This window comes from Neophocaena asiaeorientalis, unplaced genomic scaffold (genome assembly GCF_003031525.2).
Source record: "Neophocaena asiaeorientalis asiaeorientalis breed wild unplaced genomic scaffold, Neophocaena_asiaeorientalis_V1.1 scaffold134, whole genome shotgun sequence".
In the NCBI taxonomy this organism is placed as follows: domain Eukaryota; kingdom Metazoa; phylum Chordata; class Mammalia; order Artiodactyla; family Phocoenidae; genus Neophocaena; species Neophocaena asiaeorientalis.
The window spans coordinates 15953419-15973221 of NW_020185339.1; the positions used below are offsets into that span (position 1 = coordinate 15953419).

The 19803-nt window shown below is 38.9% G+C and overlaps 1 protein-coding gene across 2 annotated transcripts in view; it reads right to left on the bottom strand.

Annotated features, from left to right (window-relative positions):
• The window catches only part of HELB (DNA helicase B), a 39558-nt gene that overhangs the window by 6561 nt on the left and 13194 nt on the right, over window positions 1–19803 (bottom strand). For both annotated transcript variants that reach the window (XM_024737151.1, XM_024737152.1), the window contains exons 7-12: window positions 17400–17554; window positions 11991–12072; window positions 11071–11130; window positions 9696–9924; window positions 8746–8889; window positions 461–955 (exon numbers count right to left, since the gene is read on the bottom strand). In XM_024737151.1, the coding sequence (XP_024592919.1) occupies window positions 461–955; window positions 8746–8889; window positions 9696–9924; window positions 11071–11130; window positions 11991–12072; window positions 17400–17554 (1165 nt within the window). The remainder of the gene's footprint in view (window positions 1–460; window positions 956–8745; window positions 8890–9695; window positions 9925–11070; window positions 11131–11990; window positions 12073–17399; window positions 17555–19803) is intronic.

Sequence of the window (19803 nt, forward strand, 5' to 3'; positions counted from 1 at the left end):
AAAAAAAAAAAAAAAAAAAGTTAACTGTCGGGGGGAAAAGTCCAGAATGAGACCTAAGAAAAGGCCTCTGAAGTTGATAAGAAGATGACTGGCACCAGCCACTTCAATGAAGCTGTGGAGATAAAAATGGGACCATGGCCTGCGAAAGGAAGGGGAAGGTGATGAGGAAGACGAGGAAAGAAGATGCAGAAAGACTAGGAAGTTTCTCCTGGCATTCCGCCTCCACCAGTCCACTGACGCTGTCCAGAGTGCCAGCCTCAAGCAGAGGGAGAAACATCCAACCAAGATCAAGCTAAGATCCACCAGGATATATAGAAATAGAGAGGAAATGGGATAGAGGTGACGGGAACACTTGTTTTTTAAGTCCTGCGGCACTACGTGGCATTAAGAAAAATACACAGTCATTTATCAGCACGCTGAGGCCAGCAATATTTACATAAAACCTGAACATCAGTCCTACCATAAGAATTTTGCTTGGACTTGCAGTGGCATTCATGCAACATGTTCTTTTGGACCCTCTCGATTGTGATGGATCCTCAATTGTACGCACTTCATCAGATGAAGATAATTTCCATCCTTCAGCAGAGGCAAACAGCGTGTCATCAGCCACAGAGGCCCTCCTTCTGGGGACGTAATCTGTCACCCTGTCATCTGTGGCTGTAGGGAGTGGGGATGCTGATGGATGTGTGCTGGGTCTCCAGCTGTCTTCAGAGCTCTTTGATGGGGATGCAAACTCTGCTGGAGGTGCACAGCTCTCGGAGAGCTTGTTTTGCAAAAAATGTTTTAAACGCGTTTTTCTGGGAACACTGTTTTTCATAATTGCGCTCCGAAGCTGAGACTCTTCTGCAATGACGTACACTCTGCACCGGCCCCGGGTCACCGCTGTGTACACGTGCTGCCAGTGCTGGCGGCCCGCCTTCCCAACCACATACACGACTGTCTTCTCCTCCGACCCCTGAGGGGAAATAATGCACGAAGGAGATTTAATACTGCATAATGGGTTCACGTCTCTGGAGAGTCTACGAAGGCAGAAAGGAGACAAGTCCTCAAAGTGCTCTCAAGAGCATTCTACCTGGCCAGAATATTCAAATGAATCCATCTGATGGGTTCCATTTCATTCATTATCCTGGAATTCCCATTTTCTAATTACGCTGCTAAGTTTGGGTGTCATAGATCCAGGTAGAAACCCAGCAATAAACTTTAAACCACACGCAGTGCTAAATCTTCCTTAATAAAAGAATTTGAAACGGCTGCATGGACTTTATGTATAGATGTCTTACTCCACTGTTACTTACATAACAAAAAACAGACACCTGAAATATCTAATAATAGGAAATAGATAAATATATATATGTATATATTTATTTTTCTATATCATGTATCTATATATGTTACAAACATCAGATATGCTTTAAAATATAACAAAATTTTAAAAACTTGATACATATATATAAAAAAATGATCACAACCATGTAACACAAAATAAAATTACTCTGATCAAAAATACGAAGTGCACATAAAGATGTAACAAAAACAAAGTAAATCACAAAGCAAGAAGGGAATCCTACCAAAAATTTAACCAGTCTGTTTCCAAACAGAGGGCCTATGGATGATTTTTTTTTTCCTACTTTCCGTATTTTTCCAATGTTGAACCATTTATTACTCTTATCAAGATAAGACAAAAGAGAATGACGAACCTTTGTTTCTTGGGTGTAACAAACCAAGAACTATACTACAGGCAAGAAAAATGCTCAATGTCACCATGTAACTGTGAGAAAACAATGTCAAGGAAACAATAACAAATTGTGGCTATTCTTAGTCCCTGTATTTTCAGTGCCAACATAAACTAAGAAGGGGTTGGAGCCATTCTCTCTCCCAGCGTTCCCACATTCCTCTGCCTGAAAGAGGAATTGTGGGGAGACAAACAACAAGATGAGGCAGGGAGAAAATACACACCTGCACTAAAAAAAAACCTCGTACTTACCAAGCACTTCTACCTTGCTGGACACAGAGAGTTTGAACCAACTCCTCAGATTATAAAAGTTTGATAAGTACTTCCTTCCAATGCTGCCGAATCTCAGAAATGAATGTAAATGATACTTAATTCTACAAATGTTAAACACATTTGCTAGATATACAGCACCATCCCCCCATGCCCCCATGGACTTTATACTTTACACTGTATTTTTGTAAACAGGTAAACGTCTACCTAAACTTAACTGAGTTCTTAATCATCAATTAAATATCACTGAGAAAAATCTAATAGCCTCATAATCAGTCTCCCTGTACCCACATTTACTGCAATACACTGTCTTCACAGAGAGCAGCCACAGTGCTATTTGTCAAATGCAAATCTAGTCACATCAGATTCTGCTTAAAACCCATTAATGGCTCCCAGGCTCTCAAAAAAAAAAAAGTCCTAACTCCTTAATATGGCTCCTACAGCCCTTCAAGAGCCCGCCTTGGCCTTCCCCCTCCTTCCTCTCCCCCTTCCTTCCCATGAGCCAGGCTCCCTCAAGCACAAAGAACTTGCTTGTGATCCTGCCTGTGCTCCCCAGTCCCTGGCCTCCATCTGGCCTACTTCCGGATTAGCTGCCTGATCCATGTACTTTCCAGCGCCCTGTACTTCCTCTATCACAGTATTTTTACCTGACTGGACTGTCACCAACTGCCTTCTTAACTGTACTCCTCACTGGACTGTAAGCTCTGTGAAGGCAGGACCACATCTGTCTGGCTCACTATTCTTTATCAGGTGTCTCATTGAGTGAATGAGGATAAAAGTTAGACTGTCAGCCAAAGCTGTCCTCCGAAAGTGGGACATGGGCACCTACCTTCACCTCACAACCTGCTATTAATCATTTGCCCATGTCCTTAAATCTTCCTCAAATCATTAAGAACTGTCAAACTTCTTGAGGCAAGTTTTATTTATTTACTTCTGTAAATTTGTTCTAAAACTCAACAACTGGTATGAATAGACACAAACCATTAATGCCCTTCATGAGTTTGTGGACCTAGAATCTGAAAGTCTATATGGACCTTAGAGTGGGGGTCAAAAAACTTTTTCTGTGAAGGGTCAAAGCATCAGTATCTTAAGCTTTGTAGGCCAGATGGTCTCTATGGCAACCACTCTGTTCTTCCTTTGTAGTGCAAGAGCAGCCATAACCAATATGTAAATGAATGTGGGACTGGGTTCCAATAAAAATTTATCTACCAAAACAGGTGGTGGACCAGATTTGCCTACCATATTGGATAACACAGTCCTAGAAGGCCCCAGGAGGTGACCTGGCCCACATCACTCCTCTAACCTCATCTCCTGTCACTCTCCCACACTGGCCTCCTTGCTGTTCCTGTTTCTCAAACCTGCTGGACAGCCTCTCCCACCTTAGAACTTTGGCCTTGGCTATTCTCTCTACCTAGAATGCTCTTGTCCCAGATATTCACGTGGTTTAACTTCATGACCTCCTTCAAATCTTTGCTCAGATGCCACCTTGTCAGTGACGCCTACCCTGACCACCTATTTAAAATTACAACTGCACCTCACCCCCACCCCTTTTCCATAGCATTTACCACCTTCTCACATAATACATAGTTTACTTATTTTTTTCAATTACATCTGTCTCTATCCTCTTCCTTAGCAAATATAATCCTCATAATGTCAAGTATCATTGACTATTTCATGGACTGACCTATTACCAAGCACAGAGAAGAGAGTCTGACTCAATACATTTTTGTTGAGCTCAACTGAACTTGAGGAACAAGCTATACTGATAGAAGACAACAATCACAGATGTTCTCAGCCGTAAGAGACATTATTTCAACCATGAAATAAGAGCCAGATTCAATGAAAAGAACATTCCAAGATATCTACTCCAATCTCCACCCAGTAGTAATAAAAACCCTTCACTACTTATTTGTCTAGAAATGCAACAGAAAAACTGGATTATAAGTCTGAAGAAATCAATAGAGCAAAACATTAATGAGTTGGAAAATAGGAGAGCTGGTAAGAAATTCAGGTAACCAGTTCTGGAGGTCCAATATCCATACAGTAGAAGTTCTAGAAAGAAAAAACAGAGAAATCTGAGGATGAGATAATGAAATTATTTAAGAAAATTTCCCAAAATTGAAGAATATGAGTTTCCAGAATTCCAGAGTCCCCATCATAAAAATCCATGGGAGAAATTTCTCCCAGATCTCACAGCTAGGAATATTTGCCCTTCTCAACAACTGTTTGTTTGTTCATTTACTTTAACCTCGTAGACAGAGTCAACTGACTGCTTCTCTCTTCGCTTTGGGAACTTTGGCCTTAAGGGAACTTAAAAGCTGAATCTGCAGTCTATATTAACACGCAAATAGGACAGTATGCATATCAGCATTCAATCCACTCTTGGCAGTAATCCTTTTATCATGTTTAACTTTATTTTCCACTTGACATGCATTTTTCTTTTTAAATAAATTTATTTATTTATTTATTTTTGGCTGCGTTGGGTCTTCATTGCTGCACAAGGGCTTTCCCTAGTTGCAGTGAATGGGGGCTACTTTTCATTGTGGTGCGCGGGCTTCTCATTGCAGTGGCTTCTCTTGTTACGGGGCATGGGCTCTAGGCGTGCAGTCTTCAGTAGTTGTGCCACGTGGGCTCAGTAGTTGTGGCTTGCGGCGCCTAGAGCACAGGCTCAGTAGCTGTGGCGCACGGGCTTAGTTGCTCTGCGACATGTGGGATCTTCCCAGACCAGGGCTCAAACCAGTGTCCCCTGCATTGGCAGGCAGATTCTTAACCACTGCACCACCAGGGAAGTCCCTGACATGCATTTCTTTATATTTTAAAAAATCATGCTCAACTGTGGGCACTTTTTGTAAGCCATTTCAAATTCTTTCTGGAACTGGGGTGGGGTAAGTTAATAAATAAAACACCATCCACTTTGGGAAAAAAACCCTATGCTAATTAATGTTTGCCTACTATTAGAGGATATAGTCTAACCTATAAAACTTTCTACATAAAAATGAAAGTGGGGGCTTCCCTGGTGGTGCAGTGCTTAAGAACCCACCTGCCAATGCAGGGGACACAGGTTCAATCCCTGGTCTGGGAGGTTCCCACATGCCGCGGAGCAACTAAGCCCGCGCGCCACAACGAGTGAGCCTGTGAGCCACAACTACTGAAGCCTGCACTCCTAGAGCCTGTGCTCCACAACAAGAGAAGCCACCACAATGAGAAGCCCACGCACTGCAATGAAGAGTAGCCCCCGCTCATCGCAACTAGAGAAAGCCCACACACAGCAACAAAGACCCAACGCAGCCAAAAATAAATAAATAAAATAAATTTATATTAAAAAAAAAAGAAAGTGGATGCAGCCTTGTCACCAAAACAACACAATGGCAGAGAGAGGAGTTCAAAACAATGAGATAAATAACAGAGCCACAAATAACTTGTGAGAATTAAAAAATATTAAAATAAAGTTGAAAAGCAAGTTGCAGCAAATGCAATGTGGTGTCCAGAATAAGATTCTGGAACAGAAAAAGGCCATTAATGGACAAACTGGTGAAATCAAAATAAAGTGTATTTTTTAGTTAATAGTACTGTACCAATAGTAGTTTCTTAGTTTTGACAAATATACCATAGTTATATAAGATGCTAATATTAGGGAAAGCTGGGTGAAGGGTACACGGGAACTCTCTGTACTAACTTCCCAACTCTTCCATAAATCTAAAATTATTCCCAAATCAAAAGTAATTACCTCACAAGGGTAGAGGAAGGGGATACGTTTATCAAAACCCATCCCACTTTGTAATTAAAATGTGTTTGTAAATTATACCCCAATAAAGTTGGTTAAATAAATAAAAAAGAAGTTGTAAAAATATATATAATCAATACAATACCACTTAAGTAAAACTTGGTTACCTTGTTTCTATATGAACAGACAAATTCAGGTCAGAAATCACCTCTGAGGAGGGTGGGAAGGCCTGGGATGAGGGGAGGGCAAATGAGCCAGTTGCTTTGGGTACAAAACTTAACAGGATACCAAGAAATTCAGCAATCAAGATAAATAAATTAAAAAAAATAAAAAACTCTCCAGAAAGTGGGCACAAAGGGAACATAACTCAACAAAATAAAGGCCATATATGACAAACCCAAAGCTAACATCATACTCAACGGTGAAAAGCTGAAAGCATTCCCTCTGAGATCAGGAACAAGACAAGGATACCCACCCTCGCCACTTTTATTAAACATAGTTTTGGAAGTCCTAGCCACAGCATCAGAGAAGAAAAACAAATAAAAGCAATCCAAATTGAAAAGGAAAAAGTAAGACTGTTATTATTTGCAAATGACATGACAGTATACATAGAAAATCCTAAAGATGCCACCAGAAAGCTACTAGAACTCATCGATGAATTCAGTAAAGCTGCAGGACACAAAATTAATATATGGAAATCTGTTACATTTCTATACACTAACAGTAAACTATCAGAAAGAGAAATTAGGAAACAATTCCATTTATAACCACTTCAGAAAGAATAAAATACCTAGGACTAAAAAGGAGGCAGAATACCTGTACTCCAAAACCTGTAAGACACTGATGAGAGAAATTGAAGACGATACAAACAGATGGAAAAATATACCATATTCTTGGATTGAATCAATATTGTTAAAATGACCATATTACCCAAGGCAATCTACAGAGTCAATGTAATCCCTATCAAATTACCAGCATTTGGTAATTTGACATTTGTGACATTTTTCACAGAACTGGAACAAAAATTTTTTTAATTCGTATAGAAACACAAAAACCCAAAATAGCCAAAACAAGTTTGAGAAAGAAGAATGGAGCTGAAGGAATCATGCTCCCTGACTTCAGACTATACTACAAAGCTACAGTCATCAAAACAGTATGGTACTGGCACAAAAAAAGACACAGATCAATCCAATAGGATAGAAAGCCCAGAAATAAACCCATGCACTTATGGTCAATTAATCTATGACAACAGAGGCAAGAATATACAATGGAGAAAAGACAGTCTCTTCAATAAGTGGTGCTGGGAAAACTGGACAGCTACATGTAAAAGAACGAAATTAGAACATTCTCTAACACCATATACAAAAATAAACTCAAAACAGATTAAAGAGCTAAATGTAAGACCAGATATTTTAAAACTCCTGGAGGAAAACATAGGCAGAACACTCTTTGACATAAATCACAGCAATATTTTTGGGGATCCATCTCCTAGAGCAATGGAAAAAAAAAGCAAAAATAAGGAAATGGGACCTCATTAAACTTAAAAGCTTTTGCACAGCAAAGGAAAGCATAAACAAAATGAAAAGACTACCTATGGACTGGGAAAAAATATTTGCAAACAATGCAACCGACAAGGGATTAATTTCCAAAATATACAAACAGCCCATACAGCTCAATATCAAAAAAACAAACAACCCAATCAAAAAATGAGCAGAAAACCTAAACAGACATTTCTCCAAAGACATATAGATGGCCAACAGGCGCATGAAAAGATGCTCAACATTACTAATTATTAGAGAAATGCAAATCAGAACTACAATGAGGTATCACCTCACACCAGTCAGAATGGCCATCATCAAAAAGTCTACAAACAATAAATGCTGGAGAGGGTGTGGAGAAAAGGGAACCCTCCTACACTGTTGGTGGGAATGTAAATTGGTGCAGCCACTATGGAGAACAGTATGGAAGTTCCTCAAAAAACTAAAAATAGGGAATTCCCTGGCGGTTCAGTGGTTAGGACTTGCACATTCACTGCTGAGGGTGTGGGTTCAATCCCTGGTCAGGGAACTGAGATCCCGTAAGCCACACAGCATGGACAAAAAATAAAGTAGTTCAATCCTTAGTCAGGTAACTAAGATCCCACAAGCTGCACGATGCGGCCAAAAAAGAAAAAAAGAAAAAGGAATGAAATAATGCCATTTGCAGCAACATGGATGGACCTAGAAATTACCATACTAAGTGAAGTGAGTCAGAGAAAGACAAGTATATGATATCACTTACATGTGGAATCTAAAAAAATGATACAAATGAACTAATTTACAAAACAGAAACAGTCTCATGGACATAGAAAACAAACTTATGGTTACCAAAGGGGGAAAGGAAGGGGTGGGGAGGGATAAATTAGGGATTTTGAATTAACAGATACACTCTACTATATATAAAATAAACAACAAGGACCTTCTATATCGCACAGGGCACTACTGATATATTCAATACCTTGTAATAACCAATAATGGAAAAGAATCTGAAAATATATATACATATATATTTACACGTATAACTGAATCACTTTTGTGTACACCTGAAACATTTTAAGTCAACTATATTTCAGTTTAAGAAAATAATTTAAAAGTTAAAATTTAGAGCAAAACAGATCCACAATGAACAAAATATCAAAATTTTAAATAAAGGCAAGATCAGTAAGAGTGCCATGCCAAGTGACACTGGAGACGGAAGCAAGAGGGAAATTCAGTTATTCTGGTCCTGACCGCTCTTTTCCTGGGAGACATGGGAAGGCCTTCAGGATGAGGCTTTAACTATGTCTTAGATCCAGAAAATAAAGACAGCTCTGAAGCAGAGAGTGCAAAACATTAGTGTCTGTACAGTAGTTTCTGTACTTCTGTGTATTTTGTTTCCTAATTAAAAAAATAATAAAAGCAACAAAACTTAGGAAGAAAATAATGCAAGATACTCTATCTTGGCAAGCTATTTAAATTGCTTTATAAAAGTCCATTCTTACCTGAAAAGTGTGAATAGTTCTTGCCCATGCATGTTTTATGTTACAATATCGCATTAGTTTCCCAAAATCCACAGTTACTTCGAAGCCAGCCATATTATTAATGGTCAAAAATCTTTTCTTTCCAAAAGTTATATCAGTTTTATCCTGTCATCAAAACAAATAACTGTTTTGTATGTTTTCAAATATGTACACTGTAAAGGTCTGTTTTGGGGTTGAACACCTTATGAATAAAATAGCATGTATAATTGTTAAGAATTTCAAAAAGCTTAAACTCTATGCTTGAGCATCAACTGAATACAGACACACCCAAATATTTTAATAACCACAAATGGAAGTTTTTGGTCCTTGAAATTTAACCTTAATTTGACTCTTTGGAGAACAGTCTGTGTTGTCTTTCTTATTTTGAAGACTATACATTTCACTTCTTGCACTGACTATGTAAGTCTGCATGTATTTTTTGCAAAGAGTTTACTTTTCCTCACAGATTTTAAAGAATAAACGTGTAAGTTTATAAGTGTATTTATACAATGAGGACAAATTCAAGGTGACCACTTCTATAGTTCCTACATTTACACAGCAACCAAGCAAGTGATGCTTTGTAAAATATAATAAGTGTGTCACTTGTCCCTTGTTTTTGTTACTCAAGCACTTCAAACTTATTAAAGATGTTTCTTCACAAAGTCTTCCGGAACATGTAAGAGAAAGGAACGCTTCCCAACTCACTTTATGAGGCCAGCATTAGTCAGACACCAAAACCGGACAAGATTGTCACTAGAAAACTACAAACCAAGATCCCTCATGGACACAGATGCAAAAATCCTTAACAAAAAATTATAGAAGAAGAATGCCAGCTCTGATATGATTAAATTCTGAATCAATCCTCGGGCAATAAAGGAAACTAAATCTATCCCTCATAGGTGAAAAGGTACTATTTTTCTGTTATCATTTACCTCTGTTATGAAAAATACTTCTCCATTACAGAGTCGAATACCACTTTCAAAGTCATGCTTATTTTTAGCAAAACCATGAGGAGTACCATTAAAGTCTTCGCCACTGGCCTTTAGTTCATTATTTTGTTGGCTGTTGAAGGTATTTTCAGGGAGTAAGTCTGAGAGATACGCGTTCCTGGTACAACAGATTTTATCACCAACTCCAAATTCAAGTCTATTCTGATGGTTTCTGGGTTAGAAAATGATAATACAGCATCAGAGTTGGGAAAACCTCAATTTCATTTTCTTTAAGCATTGACTCTTACTCGGATCTGACCCAGTTCTCAAAATTATTTCCACAGTCTCTTTACGTCACTTTTGTTCTCCAAAGGTCAACAAGAAATCAGGCTCCCTCAGTTGTGGTCTATCTACACTTTCTGCAGCACCTCAAACTCAGTGACATTTCCCAGTGGAATTTTTTCAAAGTTAGAAATCTTGGCGTAAAGGCTGATGTCTCTCTTTGCCTTTATATTACAAAAGTTACCAAAAATCTTATTGACTCTACCTTTTAAATTCATCCTCTCCTCTCCAATCTCTCTAATCACTACCCCAATTCAAGTCTTACAGCAGTTACACATATTGCTATTGTAATAATTATATTATCAGAATAATAGCAGCAAATCAAATAAGTGCTGGTGATAATACCAGTTACCGTGGTAAGTGCTTTAGGTATATTATTTCATTACATCCTTACTACAACTTTATGAGGGAAATTCTGGGTAAGTGTCCTCTTTTACATACATAGAAAGGTGAAATTACCTGCCCAAGATCACAGTTACTGGGACCCAGACTGGATGGCCCCAAACTTATGCTTTTCAACCCTTTGTTGGGCTACCTATCATGGATTTTTGTGTCTTTCCTCAATAAACAGGGAGCTCCTCTTGTAATTTACACTTCTCTGGGTTCTCTGCACTTAATAAAGAGTAGGTATTGATAAATGCCAGAGAAGTGAGTTAGTCTGTCCTACGTGTGGATAGAGTGGCTTTTCTATGCTCCTATTTCCCTGATAAAAGTCCACCTAAGGTGCTCTCTGTAGGCACCCTATTGCTAAGGTTCTTGTACACATTCCACACACATTCTAACTTGAAAAATTGCCCTGAATTCTCCACACTCATCTTGGAGAAGCTAGAGGTAGGAAACCACAGGGACAATTTTATTCTTTATTTTTCTTATTACCCTGATTACCAAATAGTCAATTCCTAAGGATATATATTATATTTAATTGAAGATATCATTTGACTTCACAAAGGAGAAAAAAGATTTTAAAATATGCGGCTACAGTGATAAATGTCAAAACAAACAAAAGTATGGCGAATCCAGGAAGCACTGTCCTTACTTGATTAGACGGCCCGTGTAGTGCTTGCAACAGCAGGTGTTGATCACGTCACAGTCCTGCCTGGAACACAGAAAAATACAAGGGTCACCTTAATGGAACCTCTTTTGTGTGGATTTCTGTTACCAACAATTATGAGATACTGGATTTTATCAAAAGTTTCCAGGACTGGGACTTCCCTGGTCGTCCAGTGGTAAAGAATCTGCCTTGCAATGCAGGGGACATAGGTTCAAACCCTGGTAGGGGAACTAAGATCCCACATGCCACGGGGCAACTAAGCCCACGTGCCACAACTACGGAGCTCACTCGCCTCAACTAGAGCCCGCGTACCATAAACTACAGAGCCCACGCGCTCCGGAGCCTCCGCACCACAACTAGAGAGAGGAAACCCGCACGCCACAACTAGAGAGAAGCCCGCGCACCACAACGAAGAGCCCGCACGCCGCAACTAAGACCCGACGCAGCCAAAAATAAAATAAAAATAAATAAATAAATAATAAATCTTTAAAAAAAAAAGTTTCTAGGACTTTCTCCAGGAAAAGTATTTTGTAATTTTGATCTTAACCCTTTCTTCCACTCAGATTTCCTATGAGTTACCAAATATAATATTTGGTAGAAAAAGCACCTCTTTAGGGAATTCCCTGGCAGTCCAGTTGTTAGAACTCAGCATTCTCACTGCCGAGGGCCTGGGTTCGATCCCTAGTCAGGGAACTAAGATCCCACAAGCTGCAAGGCGTGGCCAATAAAAAGGAAGAGCCCTCTTTAGAAACTGCCTTCTGCTGGACGTACCCAAGAAATACCTCAAAATAAGAGAGAATTCACAGTGATGAACTACCAGTCTCCCATTCCAACAGCACCTAGATTCATAAGGTATGAGATTTAAAAGCTTCATTAAAAACACCAAAATTTTGTAAATGCTTTACCTTCTAAATGCAATAAATTGTGATGTTTTTGCATCTTCTAGGTCCTTTTCTTTGAGCAAAGTACTAACTGCAGAATATAAATCTGGTAATTCAAGAGAAAAAAGTTAACACAGCAAAGCACTAAATTATAACATTGTTTCAATGGAGAAACTACTTCAGAATTCCTGCTAAGGAGTCCAGGAAAACATCTTACCAAATGGGATACAAGTTCACCATGGGAGCATCAACCTCATTTGTTTCATCAGCCAGGGGCAAGAGAAAAGAGAATGAAGGTGATAGTTCCAGACACTCTATCCTCAATCACTAGCCAGGACAGCTCCTAATCTGTAATATCACCACTGCATATTTACTGATGGTTTGTGAATGCTGACTTTAAAGTATGAGCAAGAAGACAAAATATGTAACATAACTACTAACGTAAGACTTCTTTCTGTCTTAAGTTCTGGTGGTACTAGTGGTCATGAGTTATAATTTGAGAATCTATATGCTTTGCGTATGTGATTTCATCTTTAATCTTCACAATACTCACATGATGTATGTATTATTATATACAGGGCCGACATTTAGCTTTTACATACCAGTATAACATATGGAGATATTTGTTTTAACTAGAAAATGGCTACTCCCCAAACACCACAGTGCCCTCCCTCCCACCCCAGCCATGTCTTTCCTTCCTCCAGAGCCCCCAGATGTCCCCATGATTCAGCAACTAAAAGGTTAACCCTGACACAGGAAGGGCATCCATTCCAAGAGTGACCAGACCTTACCAGCTATTAAGTAGTTTAATTAGCACCACTGATTACATCCTTGTTACAACCTGAAACTGAGGCTCTTGGAAGTAAAAGAAATTTTCCAGTGGGGTAGTGTGACCAGCCTCCCTCTTTTAGAGCTCAGATCGTTGACAGTGATAATGTCCACTTACAGCTTGTCCTTCACAGAGCACTGAGAAGCAGGCTTCCTCTAACCTCTCTCAGCAATGTTACAAATTGGGGAACATTTCTCAGGAGAGGCAGAAGAAATAAAAATTGGGGTAAAAACATTCCAGGCTTTTGGGTCCCTCGTAGAAGATAAATCACAAGGGAATGAAAAAGCCCTGATCCCTGCTCTAGGAAGACTGAATCAGTTGCTCGCTGAGCCCTTCATTTTTCAGATGAAGGAAAGATTATCATTAAAAAATGTCCAAGACTCAGCTCACCGCCAGCCAAGCCCCGCTTGCCAAAGGTCTCACAAAACACTGGTTTCTTTCACACGTACAGGATCACGCTGTTCTGCTCCTTGCTTTGTTCACTCTCTCTACATCTCCCAGATCAATACGTACGCTGTACTTCACTGTTTCTAAGATACGCATTTTCTTCTCATATTTTAACATCTCTGGAATTCTAGCCCAGCTACGAAGCCTATCTTAGGCCTTTGTACCTTTCAATAATGGGAATAACTGAGTAATTTATTAAGAAATACTTATTACTTAAGTATTAAGGAATAACACTTAATTATTAACGAAAAAATACTATATGCCTCTCTAAGGAGTAATTTATTCAATTCTCTTAAAGAAGAGGCTCATTTTCCAGCTGAAGTTTACAATTAAGATAGAAAACAGCTCCAGCTAAGCTCCACTACCATTCTGAAACAACTTTTTTTTTTAAGTACATTCTCATTAATGTAAAGAATGGGTACCAGAAATAAAACTAAACATATTTTAGGTAGATCTAAATGGAGTGGCAAAGAAAGCCAGTTTCTTAACCATCTTAGTCTCACTCTCTTCATCTGTACTAATACCTACTATGAACTAAGTAAGCTGTGGAGAGGATAAACATTATCTATAAATTACTCACAACATGTGTAATAAAAAACAAGTCAGGGCTTCCCTGGTGGCGCAGTGGTTGAGAGTCCACCTGCCAATGCAGGCGACACAGGTTCGTGCCCCAGTCCGGGAAGATCCCACATGCCGCGGAGCAGCTGGGCCCATGAGCCACGGCCGTTGAGCGTGCGCGTCCGGAGCCTGTGCTCCGCAACGGGAGAGGCCACAGCAGTGAGAGGCCCGTGTACCGCAGAAAAAAAAAAAAAAATTTTCTTTGAGCAAAGTACTAACTGCAGAATATAAATCTGGTAATTCAAGAGAAAAAAGTTAACACAGCAAAGCACTAAATTATAACACTGTTTCAATGGAGAAACTACTTCAGAATTCCTGCTAAGGGGTCCAGGAAAACATCTCACCAAATGGGATACAAGTTCACCATGGGAGCATCAACCTCGTTTGTTTCATCAGCCAGGGGCAAGAGAAAAGAGAATGAAGGTGATAGTTCCAGACACTCTATCCTCAATCACTAGCCAGGACAGCTCCTAATCTGTAATATCACCACTGCATATTTACTGATGGTTTGTGAATGCTGACTTTAAAGTATGAGCAAGAAGACAAAATATGTAACATAACTACTAACGTAAGACTTCTTTCTGTCTTAAGTTCTGGTGGTACTAGTGGTCATGAGTTATAATTTGAGAATCTATATGCTTTGCGTATGTGATTTCATCTTTAATCTTCACAATACTCACATGATGTATGTATTATTATATACAGGGCCGACATTTAGCTTTTACATACCAGTATAACATATGGAGATATTTGTTTTAACTAGAAAATGGCTACTCCCCAAACACCACAGTGCCCTCCCTCCCACCCCAGCCATGTCTTTCCTTCCTCCAGAGCCCCCAGATGTCCCCATGATTCAGCAACTAAAAGGTTAACCCTGACACAGGAAGGGCATCCATTCCAAGAGTGACCAGACCTTACCAGCTATTAAGTAGTTTAATTAGCACCACTGATTACATCCTTGTTACAACCTGAAACTGAGGCTCTTGGAAGTAAAAGAAATTTTCCAGTGGGGTAGTGTGACCAGCCTCCCTCTTTTAGAGCTCAGATCGTTGACAGTGATAATGTCCACTTACAGCTTGTCCTTCACAGAGCACTGAGAAGCAGGCTTCCTCTAACCTCTCTCAGCAATGTTACAAATTGGGGAACATTTCTCAGGAGAGGCAGAAGAAATAAAAATTGGGGTAAAAACATTCCAGGCTTTTGGGTCCCTCGTAGCAGATAAATCACAAGGGAATGAAAAAGCCCTGATCCCTGCTCTAGGAAGACTGAATCAGTTGCTCGCTGAGCCCTTCATTTTTCAGATGAAGGAAAGATTATCATTAAAAAATGTCCAAGACTCAGCTCACCGCCAGCCAAGCCCCGCTTGCCAAAGGTCTCACAAAACACTGGTTTCTTTCACACGTACAGGATCACGCTGTTCTGCTCCTTGCTTTGTTCACTCTCTCTACATCTCCCAGATCAATACGTACGCTGTACTTCACTGTTTCTAAGATACGCATTTTCTTCTCATATTTTAACATCTCTGGAATTCTAGCCCAGCTACGAAGCCTATCTTAGGCCTTTGTACCTTTCAATAATGGGAATAACTGAGTAATTTATTAAGAAATACTTATTACTTAAGTATTAAGGAATAACACTTAATTATTAACGAAAAAATACTATATGCCTCTCTAAGGAGTAATTTATTCAATTCTCTTAAAGAAGAGGCTCATTTTCCAGCTGAAGTTTACAATTAAGATAGAAAACAGCTCCAGCTAAGCTCCACTACCATTCTGAAACAACTTTTTTTTTTAAGTACATTCTCATTAATGTAAAGAATGGGTACCAGAAATAAAACTAAACATATTTTAGGTAGATCTAAATGGAGTGGCAAAGAAAGCCAGTTTCTTAACCATCTTAGTCTCACTCTCTTCATCTGTACTAATACCTACTATGAACTAAGTAAGCTGTGGAGAGGATAAACATTATCTATAAATTACTCACAACATGTGTAATAAAAAACAAGTCAGGGTTTCCCTGGTGGCGCAGTGGTTGAGAGTCCACCTGCCAATGCAGGCGACACGGGTTCATGCCCCAGTCCAGGAAGATCCCACATGCCGCGGAGCAGCTGGGCCCATGAGCCACGGCCGTTGAGCGTGCGCGTCCGGAGCCTGTGCTCCGCAACGGGAGAGGCCACAGCAGTGAGAGGCCCGTGTACCGCAGAAAAAAAAAAAAAAACAACTCAAAAAACAATACACAGCTTATAAACCAAATTATGTAAAACTAATATATGTCTGTGTATGGATATAATACGGTTTAAAAAGAGAAACTCCAAGCTCTTCCTATAGACGTGACCTTTATGGGGTTGATTCAGGGGAAGAGGACAGGGGATGATTAAAGGAAATAATTTTTACTTCAAACACTTCTGTATCACTTGACTTTTGTTAAGGAATATAAACGATTTCTATAATAATAAAAAAAAAAGCCAAAAAGGCATTTATAGAATCCTATTATTACATGAGCGCATTTAAAAAAAGAATAATGTAACATGTGAATGAACACTAACCCATAGGAACTGAGATGGGGACACACAAAGGAGGACAGGCTTACAGATAAAGCTGAATGTCAATTTCACATGCAGAGTGAAAGCTGCTAAGGAGGAAGGATATACCTTGAAGAACTGTGGCAACTACAATAAATCCTCAATAAAAATCATTTAAATTTTCACTAATTCAATTCTGAGTAAACCACTATACAATTTAAAAAAGCTTGCTAAGTTTATAATATAAAGATCAAATTGTTTAAATAAATAAATAAATTCAATTTAAATAAATTCATTTGGAGCAGACAATTTAATACCTATTATTCACAAAAAACTAACATTCATATAGTTCCTCAAAACCTATGAACGCCCTCAACCTTCACAACTGTCCCCCACGCACTGTCACTATGACTCCCATTTTACAAATAGTAGAGTGATGAGACATGGGTCGTACACATAAGGCAGAAGATTCCCTATCCCGTGCACTTCCTCAGCCCTGCCACGCTGTCATCCTAATACCCACAATTAGAAGTGATGCTTGTCCACTTTACTAGAAACAGAACTGTTAGGAACTCAGCTTGGCAAGAGTTTGACAGCCTTTACTTTTGTTTCGCAAATGTACTCAAAACAACAAATGTAGTATTTACTTTTCCAGCAAATACTGTACCTTTACAGTATTTGCTGTAAAAGAAAAGCTTCATTCATTAAGACATGCTTTCTCCTGAATGAACCTGGATTACTTAGGGCTTCGCTTTATTTTAAACTAATCATCTACATCCACTTATTTACTCAACAAATATTTACTAAGCCCTTAGTATGCATGTGTCAAGAGCTTACTTCTTTACAAAATGCTAAAGTCATCTGCTTTTGATGATTAATAAATTATTTATTTTCAGTGCCCAACGTTTTGCTAGCAATATTTATCTTTACCATCAAATAAAATTATAACTAGTCATTTAATAACTATATTACAAAACTGAAATATTTGACCCTATATAACATAAAAGTTTATACTTACAAGAGTGATGATTACTTTTTGAGAACTGAGAACTGGTATCTTCTCCTGGGAGTCTAACAAAAATAAATGATTTATCTTGTATTGAGACAGGGAATGTTGGATCATCAGAGATATTCAGCTCTGCATCAAATGTTGGAAACTGGCGTCTCGAGATTCTTAAATAAAGGTAAAATAATACACTAACAGCATTAGCATCCAAAAATGTATCTTCACATATGAGCAGAGATAATGTCATTACAAGAATTAATATCTGTGAATAGGTCATAAACAGGGTAAAAGGGCTACCCATATATGCATTATAAATAGTAAATGAGTTTCAAAATACACTTAACTAGACCATAATGTTACTTTTATCCATCAGTCCCCTACCCCTAGCACATTAAAAGTATTAGAAGAAATTGTCATGGAATTTACTAAGCAACATTCTGAGAACTTGACCTACTTTTCTCCAGACCACTAAAGAACCGAACCAAGTAGGTATTATCCTCATTCCACAGATGAGCAACACGAGGCGTAGTTAACTACAGTGGGGTTGCCCAAGATCAGGGGTAAAAAGCGGGGTAGCTAGGAGGGAAATTTGGGCCCACTGGGCTCCATATTCCTTTCTATTTAAATTCATTTGAACTCTTTGGGGCCTTTTCCATCATACTCTTTCTTGTCTCCTTTCTTCTGTAATATATCATATATATGGTCTCATGTTCCCAGCTGAACCAAGTATCCACATCTTCTCTCTGTTTCTGTTCCCTCATCATCATTCTTTTGTTCTTGTATTCCCCAAGACTAGCAAGTCATATCAGAAAGCACAGTAAAGGCCGGGGGGCCTTGTCATACTGGAGTCCCTCCTTGGTTATTTGGAAGAAAACTGACACCCTGTAAAGACCTAACAGCAGCCTAGCTATCAAAGGAATAGTACCCTACTGTGTCATCTTTCAATCCTTCCGAACAGGGCTGGAAGGGAGGAAAGGAGAAAGAGGGAAGAAGGCTGTCCCAGCTGGAACTAACCCAGATTTAATTTGGGGTACTGAGAAACACCATGGATTTCCTGTTTTGCTTCTGACCCAGGACATGTAACATACTTCTATCTCTAGAAGCTCTTCCGTGGTATCACTGGGATCCTTCTGTCATTAAACACTTGGTGATGATGACCAAGAATGACCAAGAATAATGAAAGGAGCACAGCTCAGCCCAAAAGATATCGAAAGGGTTACTAAAAGGAAATCCTAAATTTCAGATAAAATTGAGTTCTAAGAAACCTAATGTGCCTTAGATTCTTCCAAGATTTCTAGACTTTAAAATGACCCATCATCCACCAACATTCCAAAACTGAGGTGGACTTTAGGTAGGAGCAGAAGAGTTATAGATAAGAGTTATAGAAGAGTTATAGTTACACTTCCAACGGCATTATTTTTCTTAACGTCCCAGTACGAACCTATATCATCTACCCTATTCCTGTCCATTCTGCCTCTACACCCACTATCTTTTCCAGGGTAGATGGGGCAGGGAGATAGTAGGCTTTGAATATTCTAGTTTCTGCTGACATCCAACCAAGAAAATGTTTAAGCAACAAAAATTGCATCTTGTAGTCTAATACAATACCCTGTCGTGCTAAATATCTGAACCCAATAGCTACTGCAAGACCTCCACATAAGCTAATAAGTTTTTCATCCATCATTAAAGAAATAAGAACTCTTCTGACAGAAAACAAATCATCGTAAAGAAAGCACTTCTTTGAGCAACATCTACCTTCCAATTTAATTCTACGTTATCTAGTAAGTCATTTGTTGTCCTCAAGTATAGTCAGAAATCTAGTTCCAGGTCCTAAGCCCCAGATGGATATACAGCAGGTCCAAGGGCAGGAGGACAGACACACACAAAATGTTGTACAAAGAAGACCTAACGCAATGAAGTTTCAGGCGAAATTCGTGATCTTAGCAACAGTTCAGGACCTATGTTAAATTTTTATTCAAATCAACTATAATCCCCTGCCACTCAGCTGACTGCCCCATGATCCCTATAATTCCCCAAATAACGGACAGCGATAAGGTAGAACCAAAATAATTCCATGCAGATACAGAAATAAAGCATGCACTACAGCCAATAAAGGGAAAATGAAACCTAAAACCAACCAACAAACAAAAACAGCACCTTGTAAAAGAGAGTCAAAAACAAAGATAAATTTTGGCCCAATGAATAAAAAGTCTCTTAATATTCTGTGGTCCCATCGCATCTATTACAGAGGATTCCTCTAAAGGCTTATGCAAAGATTAAGGAAAGAGAAGGATTCTTTCCTACTTTAAGGAGAGTAATATGCCTCCGGTGCCACCAGGATTCATCAAGGAGTAAAATACCTTTTTCTTTACCTTTTCTTTTGCTTTTTTTTTTTTTTTTTTTTTTTTTTTTGGGC